The sequence below is a fragment of the Ursus arctos genome, unplaced genomic scaffold, assembly GCF_023065955.2.
Source record: "Ursus arctos isolate Adak ecotype North America unplaced genomic scaffold, UrsArc2.0 scaffold_22, whole genome shotgun sequence".
Classification (NCBI taxonomy): domain Eukaryota; kingdom Metazoa; phylum Chordata; class Mammalia; order Carnivora; family Ursidae; genus Ursus; species Ursus arctos.
The window spans coordinates 17,772,907-17,786,034 of record NW_026622897.1 but is presented as its reverse complement, the minus strand read 5'-3'; the positions used below and the strand labels follow the sequence as shown (position 1 = coordinate 17,786,034).

At 43.5% G+C, this 13,128-nt stretch overlaps 1 protein-coding gene across 3 annotated transcripts in view; it reads right to left on the bottom strand.

Annotated features, from left to right (window-relative positions):
• The window catches only part of JHY (junctional cadherin complex regulator), a 57,998-nt gene extending 45,113 nt beyond the window's left edge, over positions 1 to 12,885 (bottom strand). Inside the window, exons 1-2 of one of the 3 annotated variants that reach the window (XM_044386489.3) lie at positions 12,786 to 12,885; positions 9,913 to 10,340 (exon numbers count right to left, since the gene is read on the bottom strand). In XM_044386489.3, coding sequence (XP_044242424.3) covers positions 9,913 to 10,244 — 332 coding nt within the window. In that variant the 5' untranslated portion in view covers positions 10,245 to 10,340; positions 12,786 to 12,885. The remainder of the gene's footprint in view (positions 1 to 9,912; positions 10,341 to 12,785) is intronic. The other 2 variants (XM_026505537.4, XM_057316725.1) reach the window with 2 other exon arrangements.
• Between the last annotated feature and the right edge of the window lie 243 nt (positions 12,886 to 13,128).

Genomic DNA, 13,128 nt, shown 5'->3' with positions numbered 1-13,128 from the left:
TGATAAACTCACAAAGGAATCAGTAGGCTGAAGAATGCTTATTATTTAAAAAAAAATAGGTAGTCTTTGGGGTGCCTGGGGGGTGCAGTCAGTTGAGCGTCTGACTCTTGGTTTCAGCTCAGGTCAGGATCTCAGGGTTGTAAAATTGGGCCCCGCATTGGGCTCTGCACTCAGCACAGAGTCCGCTTGAGTTTCTCTCTTCCTTTGCTCCTCCTCCTCCTCCCTTCTCAAACAAATAAATCTTTAAAAAAGTAGGTAGTCCTATGATCCAGCCATTGCACTACTGGGTGTTTACCCCAAAGATACAGACGTAGTGAAGAGAAGGGCCATATGCACCCCAATGTTCATAGCAGCAATGTCCACAATAGCTAAATCGTGGAAGGAGCCGAGATGCCCTTCAACAGATGACTGGATTAAGAAGTTGTGGTCCATATATACAATGGAATATTACTCAGCAATCAGAAAGAATGAGTTCTCAACATTTGCTACAACATGGACGGCACTGGAGGAGATAATGCTTAGTGAAATAAGTCAAGCAGAGAAAGACAACTATCATATGATTTCTCTCATCTATGGAACATAAGAACTAGAATGATCAGTAGGGGAAGAAAGGGATAAAGAAAGGGGGGGTAATCAGAAGGGGGAATGAAACATGAGAGACTATGGACTATGAGAAACAAACTGAGGGCTACAGAGGGGAGGGGGGTGGGGGAATGGGATAGACCGGTGATGGGTAGTAAGGAGGGCACATATTGCATGGTGCACTGGGTGTTATACAGAACTAATGAATCATCGAGCCTTACATCGAAAACCGGGGATGTACTGTATGGTGACTAACATAATATAATAAAAAATCATTATTAATAAAAAAAAAAAACAAAGATATTTACAAAAATAAAAAAAAAAAAAATAAAAATAAAAAAGTAGGTAGTCTTCAAGATTTGAAGGATATGGTTCCCCCGATTCCACCTCTGCAGTGATACTAAGAAAACCGGCACTCACAGTGGTCAGCACATTTAACCAGCACCTGCTGTTAGTGGCATAATGTCTACGGTCACGAGTATAGACCTTCCTCAGTTATCTGTCATCTCCGTGGGGCTCTTCTTGCCTAAGTAATGATATGGCTTCTTTTGGTTCTGAGAAATGGTACAGCAGAGTGTCTAAGGACAAGGGGCTGCCTGTCCTCAGTTCCTGGTGCCTCCAGTTACTGTGTGGGCATGCGCAAATTATTTAACTTCTCGGTGCCTCAGCTTGCTCATCAGTGAAATGGGGATAATAGTATCTACCTCACTGTGCTGTTGAGAGCATTAAGTGAGTTAACACACATGAATGCTTACAATGAATTGTGTCCTTGACACACAGTAAGGATCCAGTGAGGGCTAGCTATGACCGCCTCTGTCTGTGAGCTCCGTGACACTCTTTGCTTGCCCTGTGTCACGTTCAGTCACTATGACGTAACATTGTCCTGTTGTGCTTCCTACTGACGGATCTCAAGGGATTCTTCTCTCCCTGGGGCTTCAGTTATTTCCAGGGCACAAAGCTGTCTTGTGATGCACTAAGGGGCACCTTTGCGCCTTGAAGGAACTAACACTTATCTTCAAAAGTCCAATTTTTGTTACCATGACTTAGGCACCTGTGGACAATCTGTTTGAACTATAGTTTAGGAAATGGGACTAAGAAATTTCAGCCACATGATGAAATGTTTTAAGGACCTGCTGAGTGCTGATGAGGAAGAGAAAACAAGGGAGAATGAAGTGACTTTAGAGCTTCAGGAAGAACTGTAATTTCTGGCCTCAACAAATTACCCTTCTTAAATGCCCCTGGAAGTGTATCATGCATTGCAGAAAGACTGGTGCTTTCAGTGGAACCTAGACGATACAAAGTGTTTGGGAACAGATCAGAAAAAAAAAAAAAAAAAAAGAATTGCTTTGGCTGAGAAGAATGTTTCTGAGCCAATCGTGTGAAGAGAAACTCTAATAATGTATACAGAGGAGATTGGAACCTGAAAATGTCTCTCTTCTAAGAGCTTTAATTACACTGCGCCATTTACACCCGCAGCGACGGTCTCCAAGTATCCCCTCCGTCCCCTTTCTAGATGGAAACTATATGTCGAAACAAAGGCCAGGTTCTGTTTTGCAACATTATGAGCACGGGAAGCTGTAGTACTTCACAGAAACGAATCTAATGGTGGAAACAGAACACGACACTGAAGAACCCCATTGTCCTGAGCTCGTGTGCTGAGAAGCTCAATTAGGTTTCGTGGTCCAGGTCAACACACTGGAACAAAAAGAGCGTGAAGAGCTCCTTCATCAGTCATCATCTGCACAGAGAACATGCACTTCTCTTCCTCCCCATTCGACAGAAAGGTTACGCAGACAATGCGTGCACAACTCTTTTGTTACCGTTCAGACAACAGATGCCGGGTCTCCTCTTCAGATGCCGAGGTAAGACCCGGATGCAGAGAGGAAGGGGACGCTGGTCTCCTATGCATACGCCACGATATTTGCAGGCTCTAATGGACCCCGTTTGAGGACTTACTGTGCTCAACTTCAAACAAAATAAAATCAAATCTCCATTTAATGAAGAGCCTCATATTTAGTGTAGCATGCAATCAAAAAATTACTAAAATTAGAGCATGTCTCTAGTACAATTAACATCCTTTGCACTCATAATAAAATATTCAATAACTGGCCATTTTGCCTGTTGAGGAGGTGAATAAAAGCACTGCTATTAATCATTTAGCAGTTACTTATTTGCCATTTTATTTTAAGTAGGCAGTTAAATTGAAACTGCACATGTTATTATTGATTTAGGTTTAATTTAATCCTTTGAAACAGGACAATTATTCCCAATTTATATGCCATTACATCTTTTATGCATATGAACAGCAAATTCAATTTTTGTTTAAGTGTAAAGTTTTTAATGCTTCTTTAAGGAACTATAAAACTGACAATTACTTCCAAGGATTTCTGAATTCTAGGTTCCTCTTAATCTTTTTATCAATGGCTTTTAAGTAAATCAAATGAAATAAATCCAAAGGATTAAAAAAATCACTTTTGCAAGCATGAAATAAAATGGTCCCATAAATACGCTGATGCACTTCAAGTAGGTTGTTTGCGATGCAGGAAATTTCATTTACTGTAGGCGTCCTGCTTTAAAACAATTAAACATCTTAATAGGAAAAAACTTGCTTTCATGAACTGAAGGCCAAAGACTGTCTACAGAAGTACACTCCAGAGAGGGGACTAGATTGTTACCTAGTGAACTTTATTTACAGCAATTAGATAATTTGGGTAATTCCAACCAGAGCCCCTTCTTTGTCTTTGACAACAGATTTATAGCTGCAAAATAACCAGATATTTGCTCCACGTTCATATGAGTACCGGCCTTGATTCAAGGACAGTCTGTGAATTGAATGAAAACAAATGATCTAAAGAGCACGTGATCGTAATTGCGACGTAACATTCTCGTCCCTCACTTCTCTCATCTGAGGTGAAACAAAGCCTGCATCTTCACACGGGAAATGATGTATGACCCAGTATTTAGAAACACAGTTCGTCGCGTTCAGTGAGAGTTTACAATGCTCAGGCCAGGAATTTTCCATGGAGATCTTGGATGTTCTTTTCATTCTCCAGAAACAGCGGCTAAGAAGCCTTGGATGTATAAAATTTGTAGGCATTTACACTTCCTTTAGATAGAATTTCCTGCCTTTTATTTGTTTTATTAGTTGTAAAAGATTTATTTATCAAGAGAGAGAGAGAGTGCGCGCTTGCACACGAGTGAGCCAGGGTTGGTGGGGGAGAGGGGGAGGGGGAGAGGGAAAAAAAATCTCAAGCAGACTCCCTGCTGAGTGCAGACTCTATGCAGGGTTCAATCTCAGGACCCTGAGACCATGACCTCAGCCGAAATCAAGAGTTGGATGCTTAACCGACCGAGCCGCCTAGATGCCCCATAGAATGTCTTGTCTTCTAAATGCCAGATATTGATGGCATTGTCATTGCAAGGTGACTGTGATGTCATGAGATAGGCAGCGGAAGGACAGGCCTTGAAACGTGGGTCCCACTGACTGGCTGTGTGTACTTGGGTGAATCTCTGTACCACCCTAGGCCTTGGGCTCCTCCTTTGGGCAGTAAGGGGAGTAGGCTGTGCTTTAGGGACCCTGCCGCTCTGAAAATCCATGGTTTTATTCATTGGATGGCGTCCATCATGGTATATAAGAATTAGAAAAAGCACTCATTTTAAATTCAGTATGTTAAAAATGTATAATAATGGAAGTTTTCTGTATTTTCACACTTGCCAGGGAGTAGAAATAATGACCACAGTTACGGTCACGGATCCGACCGTTCCTTTAATAACTGGCGATCCTCTGAGAAGTCTGGATGAACTCAGAGCACTGTAAAGGATGTGACTTCAAATCATACTGTGGGAGGTGTTCGAACTCACTACCTAGTTACTAATCTAACACAGCGAGCATCCCAATTTTGAAATAAGCTAGAAGGGAATTAGTGGGTGTCTCCGAGGGCGTTACACCGCAGGGCACGGCGGCTTTAGCATTTCTGGCGGGGACTCTGCCTCTAATAGACACCATCTATGCCCACGCACACACTTGACTTCCGTCCCTGCCCGCTCATCTGCTGTGATGGCACCATGCCTGCCCTGAGGAGTGCACCAGGTTTAACGGCGGCCGAGTTTGTGAGCAAATGGATGCACAGACAACAGAAATGACAAATGCCTGCGACAAAAAGTCACTTCTCTGATACAGCCATTCCCCTGTGATCAGAAATAACTAAAATGCTAACAGCTATCCTCAACATGCTGTGTGAAAGCCCCAGAGTAAGGGTGTAGTGTAAGTTTTGTGAAGTGGTTGGCCAACCAGGGGCCTTACATTGAAAATCTATCTAACAAAGTCCGTAAAAATCAACATGGATGAATGTTTCTAGACACCAACAGGGATGAAAGTGGGCCCCTGGAAGCTCTCACGGTGTTCTCGGTAATACTAGAATGTCAGACATGTCCTCGGGGCCATCTTTACCCTCTTCACCCGTGCAAAAAACAAAAGAAAACAAACATACTCTGTAACACCTGTGAGAGGAAAGTCTGCCCTCAGATTCACATTCCCAACGTGTTCTGCAAACAGTCTGGGAAATCTGCAGGAAGTGGAAAGGCTGAGTGTTGGTCTTCACCCAGTCTCTCTTTACCCACTCGCTGTTTTGTTCTCCGCCACTATTATTTGAACCCTTCACCTGATTCTTGTACTATTAATCAGAAATAATATATATAAAAGCATTTGAGAGGAAGATCCTAGACTCCCACAGCACAATAAAAATGCAGATTATTATTACTGCGTCCCTTTCTTATTTTTAGCCAATTCTGAGCATAACAACTTAAGAATTCCTCATTGTGTCTGTCTCCTGCCCAGTAATTTCTCGCACAAGGTGGTTTATTAGACTATGGGATCTTTGGTGAGGGCTGTTGGTCCCAGATGATGGGAAAGACATCGACAGACCTTAATGAATGAAAGCCTCTCTCTTTCCCAGGAGAGGTGCTAAGGAATATAGGCAACTATGATGACCCGCTGCCCAAAGTAAAATACGATTAATGTTGGTTTATTACGAAGGCATAGCAACCTTTAGAAACTTTTATTACTTTACCGAAACATGTAATTTTCCATGTATGTTTACTCTGGCTTCAGTTTAGTCCATATCGAAATTGTTACAGCTTTAATTTTTGCTAGATCGTAAAACCGAATCCTTTATCAGATCAGCCCTGATCACCTCTCTAGATAACTTCTAATTAGAGGCTCAGGCTTTGGTTAGGGGAGCATTCATTCAGTTCAGTTTCTGGCTGTGCCCCTTAGTAACTATATACACCTACACAACTCTCAGAGCCTTGGTTCCTTATCTGCAAAATGGGGGTAATAATGCATGAGAGACTCTTGGAAGGATAAATAAGACAGTGTATATAAAGCAAATAGTTCTACAAATGGTAGCTAATTACATTTAAGTATTCTTATTAAACACATATACTAGGTATTGTACCGCTGCCCTCTAATTTTTTTTTTTTTTAACATATACGAATCAGAGGCCCCAGGACTGAAGAGGTTATTTCTAATGCTCGAGGAATTACATTGATCTCTTTCTTTGCCAGCGCCGAGTGTCCTAAGGCTAGTTGTGGAGTGGGGTTTAAGGATTATCACGTGGAGATCCTCTCTCCACTCTTGATTCATTCACCGTAGTCAATGCTGCTCCAATTTCCATTAAGTAAAAGGTTTTCTCTAATCCATATACATTGAACTATGGCTTGACTTTGGTGAGATACAAGAGAGTAATTGCTTTGAGGAGGTTCTGGTAACATCAAAACAGAAGAGTAGGGCTCAAGTGATTTGTCAGGCAGCTTTTAAAACTGTTGCTTATAACAGCAAGAAGAAAGAGATTTTTCATGGTTTTAAGGCAAGGGGCTGACTAGTTTTTTTTGAACTACAATTCCCAGAATGCCATCTACCTTATAAAAATGAAAGCCTACTTGAATTTCATACTGAGAGTCTGAGATCGATTTGTCTGTTTCATGGCTAGTAAACTACTCGGAGCCAAGCAGCCATGCACGTAGGAAAGGTTTCCAAGACTTAAGTGAAAGAGGCCAATAACTAAACTAACCTGAATAATATTTTTGAGGCATTATTTGGCTAAATGCTTCGGTTCTGTTTTCCTTTGTAGTGGAGAACTGGGTCTCCTAACGTTCGATGTCTCAAGCACTACACCGCCAAATAATTACTAGGGCTAAAAGCCATTCCAACCCTGAGGATGATAGTCTGTCATTAAAGATTTCTAAGGCAAACCAGTCTAAGGAAAACAGCAAGATTTATGGATCTCTGAATCAGAAGACGAAGGCCCTCACCATAATTTTGATTTCTACAAGTACTTTTCTTTATTTTGAAATATATTGAGTGGCATTTACGTTGTCCTTGGGTAAAGAGCAAGGGTTCAAGTCTGCTCCCTGAGCACTGGACTCAAAGAGGAAAAACTCAACTTTGGGGAAATGAGGTCCCTTAATGGATCCTTGCTTTGGTTTCTCTACAGACCAGAATGCCTATCTACTGCAAAACATCTTTCCTCTGCCCTCGTTTCTGGAAAAAGAACAACAACAACAACAAACCAGCAGTAAAACTACTACCATTTATGACCTCGGAGACTCTGTCCCACTCTCTTCTGTCAGAGCTATAATCAAAACACGGCTTAAGGCATAGAGCCAGACTGCACGGGTTCTCCGCTCCACCACTCAGTCGATGTAATAAAGGGGTATAAATATAATCCCTTTACGCCTCATGTACAGCCTTTAAAATGGGGATCACTGTAGTGTCTCCTAACAGGGCTGCCACACGGGTTAAATGAGATAATACACGTAAAGTGTCTAGCACAGTGATGGGCTCATGGTAAATACTCTATAAATGCCAGCTATTGTTACGAGCACCTTAACGTAACCTTTGGCTTCTCCTCTTCCTTCAGCCACCATATCTCATCTGTCAACAAGCCCTGTCAATGCAGATACTCATTCTCTTCGCCCCCCCCACTATAAATTACCTATGCAGTGAACGAATAAAAGTTTGCTAAGAAGGATACGCACCCACATAAGCATACATATTGGTCATCTCTGAGGAGGCCAGTGGGGGAATGGGTTTGGGAAGGGGAACAAGGAAGTTTTATCTGTAATGTTTTATGTCTATAAAAAAATATATCTAAGGGGCGTCTGGGTGGTGCAGTTGATTGAGTGTATATATTATGGTTTTGGCTCAGGTCGTGATCTCAGGGCCGTGGGATTGAGCCCTGCTTCAGGCTCTGCGCTCGGCACGGAGTCTGCTTGGGAGTCTCTCTCCCTCTCCCTCTGCCCCTCCCACTCACGCATGCTCTAAAATAAATAAATGAATAAATAAATATCTGAAACAAATATGGCAATAAGGGTTATATGGAATTTTTCTCTGTACTTTTTTTTTTTCAGATTTTATTTATTAGAGAGAGAGGGAGAGCATGAGCAGGGGGGATGAGCAGAGGGAGAGGGAGAAGCAGACTCCCCACTGAGCAGGGAGCCTGACACAGGGCTCAAATCCCAGGACTCCAAGGTCACGGCCTGAACCACCCAGGCGCCCCTCATCCTCGCACAGCTCTATGAGGTCCAGCAAGTTACTTATCTCTGTTCACCTCATTTTCTTTATCTGTAAAATGGGAAGAGCAGCATTTTTCTGGCAGGATGACAATGAAGAAGTGAATGAAATTACGGATAGGCCTCTAAAAAGAGATACTGTTGTCGTTGTTGTAATTACGATTACCATCTGGTAATCTGGTAGTTTCTTTGTTTGTCGTGAATTGACCCTCTAATTCAGAACGCACTGGCTTGCAGGATCATCTTTCTTAAACATGGCTTCCTCTCCCAGGTCTCCCCAAGAACCTGTATTCTCTCCCCCTGGTGTAGCCAGGTCAGGCGGGGGAGGCCGTCTGGCTGACGCTTCCCTGAACCCCCCGTCCTCCCCAGCGCTGTGACTGCACCTTGCTCACGGCGCGTCACACTTGCATTGTACTTTGAGATCCCCAAGAAGTGAGATCGATTCTGCCCAGAAATATTTGCAGTGGAAGAAATAAGGAGGGCAAGCAGAAAGGAGGAAAAAGACTCAGAGCTGGACTCTAATTCCGGCTCCTTCAGGTGCCCCTTGCTATGGCTGCCTTGCTGGGACAGGTTGTAGGGTTCTGTGTTCAACGCCCTATCTGGGGTGTGGGCTGGCTGCACGCATGATGGCCCCTATAACCAGGTCCCTTACGCAGTCCTCTCTCCCTATGTTCAGAACAAATCATCTGCCACCAAGTGGGGCTTGAATGTGTCTCACTCTAATTGGGTCCTTGCTTCCAAATTTTACCTTCTCTCCAAAACCCTGCCTGTCCAAGTTCTAGGCCTTCTAAGAAACATTCCTCAGTCTATTTCACCCTTTTAAAACAAACCAAAACCTAACACATCTATAACTCATAAAGAGCTAGTCACCGTCCTACATACGTTGTATATATATTCACTTATTTTAGCCTCAAAACTCTGCGAAGTAACTATTATCCCATTTTAGTGATGAGGGAACTGAGGCACAGAGTGATTAAATGGACTTGGCCAACTCTTGCAGCTAGTACGTGGCAGAACTTGAACCCAGATGGTCTGCTTCAGACTACACACTCCATCCCCCCATGAAAACCTCTTTCTAATCAATAACTTTTAACTTCTTCCATACTGAGTCTTATAATTTTTTCATTAAAACTGAGTAATGCACTAATGTATATTCTCTTATATTATTTGGTAGCTCATTGCATAATGTTAACACCCCATAAATACTGATTGTTTGAAATTAAATCCTTATACGATTATGTAAGCCCCGGGAGGTAGACCTTCGTCAGCTCAGGTAGGACTGTACTCCCAGAATGTTATTTACTGACCCTGACAGCAGTCCTGGGAGATGGACGGGCCAGGCCAATTTGACAGGTGAGAAAAGTGAGCCACAAAAGAGTTAAGTGACTTATTCCAAGTTATACACTTAACAGCAGTGCCTGGACCAAATCAACACCACCTGATTCCAAGTCATGGCACTTTTCCATAGCAGGCTTTCTGGAATCTCTCCAAGGTCAGATCCTAGCAGTGGAGACACTTGGAATATGGGCGGGAAATAAGGAGCAGAAGAAATGCATATGCCCTTATTAATACCTTGTCTTTTGCATATTTTTTATTAAAAGGTGTGGCAAAAAGCCTGGCTTCAAGCTGTCCTTAGTTGCTGTCATACACACAGTAAAGGTGCTCATCCATAGCCTGTCCTTACTGTCGCTTATGATCTACCAGTGATGACTTAACATTTCAGAACCCACTGGTACCGTACATAGGCCGATTCCTTACCTGTTGTCCATGCCGGTGTTCTGGGTACGGGGGTTTTCTCTGCCTTCCTTCCGAGCTGCTTTTCTGCTTGCTTCCTCTTCTGTCTCACTCAGGCTTTCCTGTTGAAGGCTTTCCTCCTCTAAGCTGTCCAACTCCATATTGTTGTCCTGGATTTGGTCTTCCAACTGGGACTTACTCTCTTGAGTGAAGCTTCCTGATTCAGATTCCAAGGAGTCTTTCGAAATCAGATGTAAGTCCTTCTTAAAAGGTGGCTCTGTGGACCGGACCTTTAAGTTGGTATGATGAACAGGAGACTGGATTGAGAGCTTGGGAATTAACTGACTATGACTCATCTTGAAAACATACAAATATGAATATGAATACAAATATTCTTGATGATAGGAGCGGTTGGCTTGAATATTTAAAGTTGTGGTTCACAAAAGCATTACCTAAAAAAAATATATATTTATGTCACTTCGTGACTACTGAATTCTCTTTAATTTCAATGTTAATCAAACATTTAAGTGAGCAGAACCCTGTTATATTTTCTGCAGCCTTTTGTACGTACCCTTTTGTATGAGGAAGGTCTATTGGAAAAACTATTGTTTTTGTCTCTACAGAAACACATCTGATGTGGAGTTCATAAACAGCCTGAGTAATCAAATTCAGCTTTATTGAGGAAATCAAATGGCTGGATTCCTTTTTCTACCTTCCAAGGGCGTATTACAGCCAAGCCTGGACCGAGCTAAATGGTTAATTACGGGCACTACTTGGATGGCTTTATTTCAAATACCCAGGCCTACGATATAAATATGCCATGTTCGGGAGTATTCACGCATAGAGTAAAACAGGTTCAGGTCTACCTTTTGAAAGTAAAGGAGAGAGCAGGGAGGAGAGTGGTTTCCATAGTTGGAGCAGTAAGGAGGGCAGCTGTGTTGTGTCTAGACCGATATTGGCTGGTTTCATCATTTAGAAGACATTTTGGACCCCCGGTTGCCACTAGGTAGGCCATGAGTAGGTAGGAATGAGTAATTTAGGTGGACGTTACGTGGAGATCAACTTCAGCTCAGTATTTAAAAAAAAAAAAAATGGACAATGATTAAAACCGTTTAACACCAAATTTGGAGGTTTTGTGAATTCTGCCACTAAGTGACTCATAGCTGTCTTGGAGAATGTTGGGTGGGTGGGAGATTGGCCTGAGTAACAGCTAGGGTCCCTTCGAACTCGCTTAAGTGTGTGATTCCAAGTGAGCCTTCCTTGTCTCAGAGGGCTGTCATAAAGACCCATGAGATGGGTTATGGAAAGGGTGCTCTAAGTTCGTATCAGATTGAAAGGAGGTGATGATTTTGATTGTGCTTCCTTTCATCTCTCCCTGGCATTTCTATTTTGCTCAGTCTTCTATCTCACTGCCTTTATGCCATTTTTTTTCCTGTAGGTCAGACAACAGAAACTTTTACCATCAGAGTTCCCTATAACATTTTCTAAGGGCTTGCTCTTGTTCTTTTGGCAAATGCTAACTTTAATTAAATAACACGAACTTATTCCTATTCCTTGCACTGCTAATAATGTTGACCTCGTTGCTAACACCATCAAACACCTTAGAGGGAAGTACCTTAACAAGCAAAACAGACAAAAGGTAGCATTCAGATTTAAATGCATATGGAGTGGTTTTTTTTTTTTAATTCAAAATTCCCCAAGCTGGTATTATAAATATAAATAATATTGTTTAACTGTATAGACCGCTTTGTTGTATCATCTCATTCTAAAAATACATAGTGTGCCCTATCTTATTACTTTAATATTGACAAGTAGATTAACTCTTGCTTTTTAGGGAGTTTTTAGAAAGTGGCAAATTCAAGTACTAACTAACATTTTAACAGAAACAGTTCGCATAAACATCTGTAAGAGTTTTACTGGATGAGTTTAAGTCACTGTACTTGGGATTGTTAAAGAAAAAGCTTAAAATAATCATTCTATTTCAATTTGGAATTGCTCATGAAATCATTCAGTCCCCTCAGTTGTTCTTCTTAAGTGAGATAGACTAAGGTTTCTTAGCGTGAATAAATAAAGAACAAAGTCCATAGAAAATAATTTTGTTGTAATTAAATGTGGGATAGTGCAGAGAATACAAAGCCAAACACCGCAAAGCTGGGCCTTTGGTGGAGGCCTGATCTTATCAAGGCATGAGATTAAAGAAGGAAAAGCTGGTATCTCCGAATAAATTAGCAAGTAGGCATTTTAAATGTAATGAATGTGGCTCCCTAGTGGCACAATTGTTTTTCACTGAAATTTCTGACCGAGAGAGGCTGACAGTCAGTCTCGTTACAAAAGTAAACAAGGCGGACTGGGATATCGGCAGTGGTATCCAGGCACTAAGACGCGGCCCGTTCCCTAGGGCTCCCTTCAAGACCTTGGGTCTCGTCCTCTAGTACCAGGAGGAACGAATTTCCTTCTGTAGGTGAAAAGGAACCCTGCTCGCTCTGGCCAAGATGAAAGGTAGAGAAAAAGTTGCCCTGTTGTGGATCAGCCCGGAAGCTGCCCATAAGGGACGATCGGTTTGTTTTCTCTCTTTGCCTTTTTTCTGATGGACAAGACCCGGCAACAAAGGCGTCTTAAGGTCGGGGGAGGAGGGGGATGGTCTGGTGCCCCAGGCGGGTTATCAACAGAGGCCAGGGCTGCTCTGGGAGTCTGGGCACCAAAGCCTTTCCAGGTACCGGCCTCTGGGCCCTCGCCCCTGCCTTGCCTAGGTCCTCCCTTCCCGCCCAGGCCCCAAATGCTGTCCGGCGCGGGCTTGTTGGGGTTCTCCTGGTCCTGATCCAGTTTCCTCCGGAGGTTTCCTGCTGTCCCCACCCCCAGTCCCAGTCCTGCCCATTTCCCTCCCCCGGCACGCGCACCCTCGTTCAGGAGGCAACCGCCTGTCACCTGCCCAGTGCTCCTCGGCGACCGCGACCCCTGCAGCCCGCATCCTCCCGAGCTGCCACCTCCCGGCCTCCCTCCCGCCGCCCCGCCCCGCCCCGCCGGCGTGGCAGGTGCTGCCCTGGAGACCGCGGCCAACAGAGCGCGCCCGAGGCTCCGCTCAGGGGGCGGGGCTCCGCTCAGGGGGCGGGGCCAGCGCGGTAGCGTTCCCTGCCCCGCGGAAGGGGTGGTACTTGTGATAACAGCGTTCAAGGACGGGGAACTCTGGGGCTAGGCTGCTGTAGGGCCACCCTGACTTCCCATCTTTGGAAAGCAAGGAAA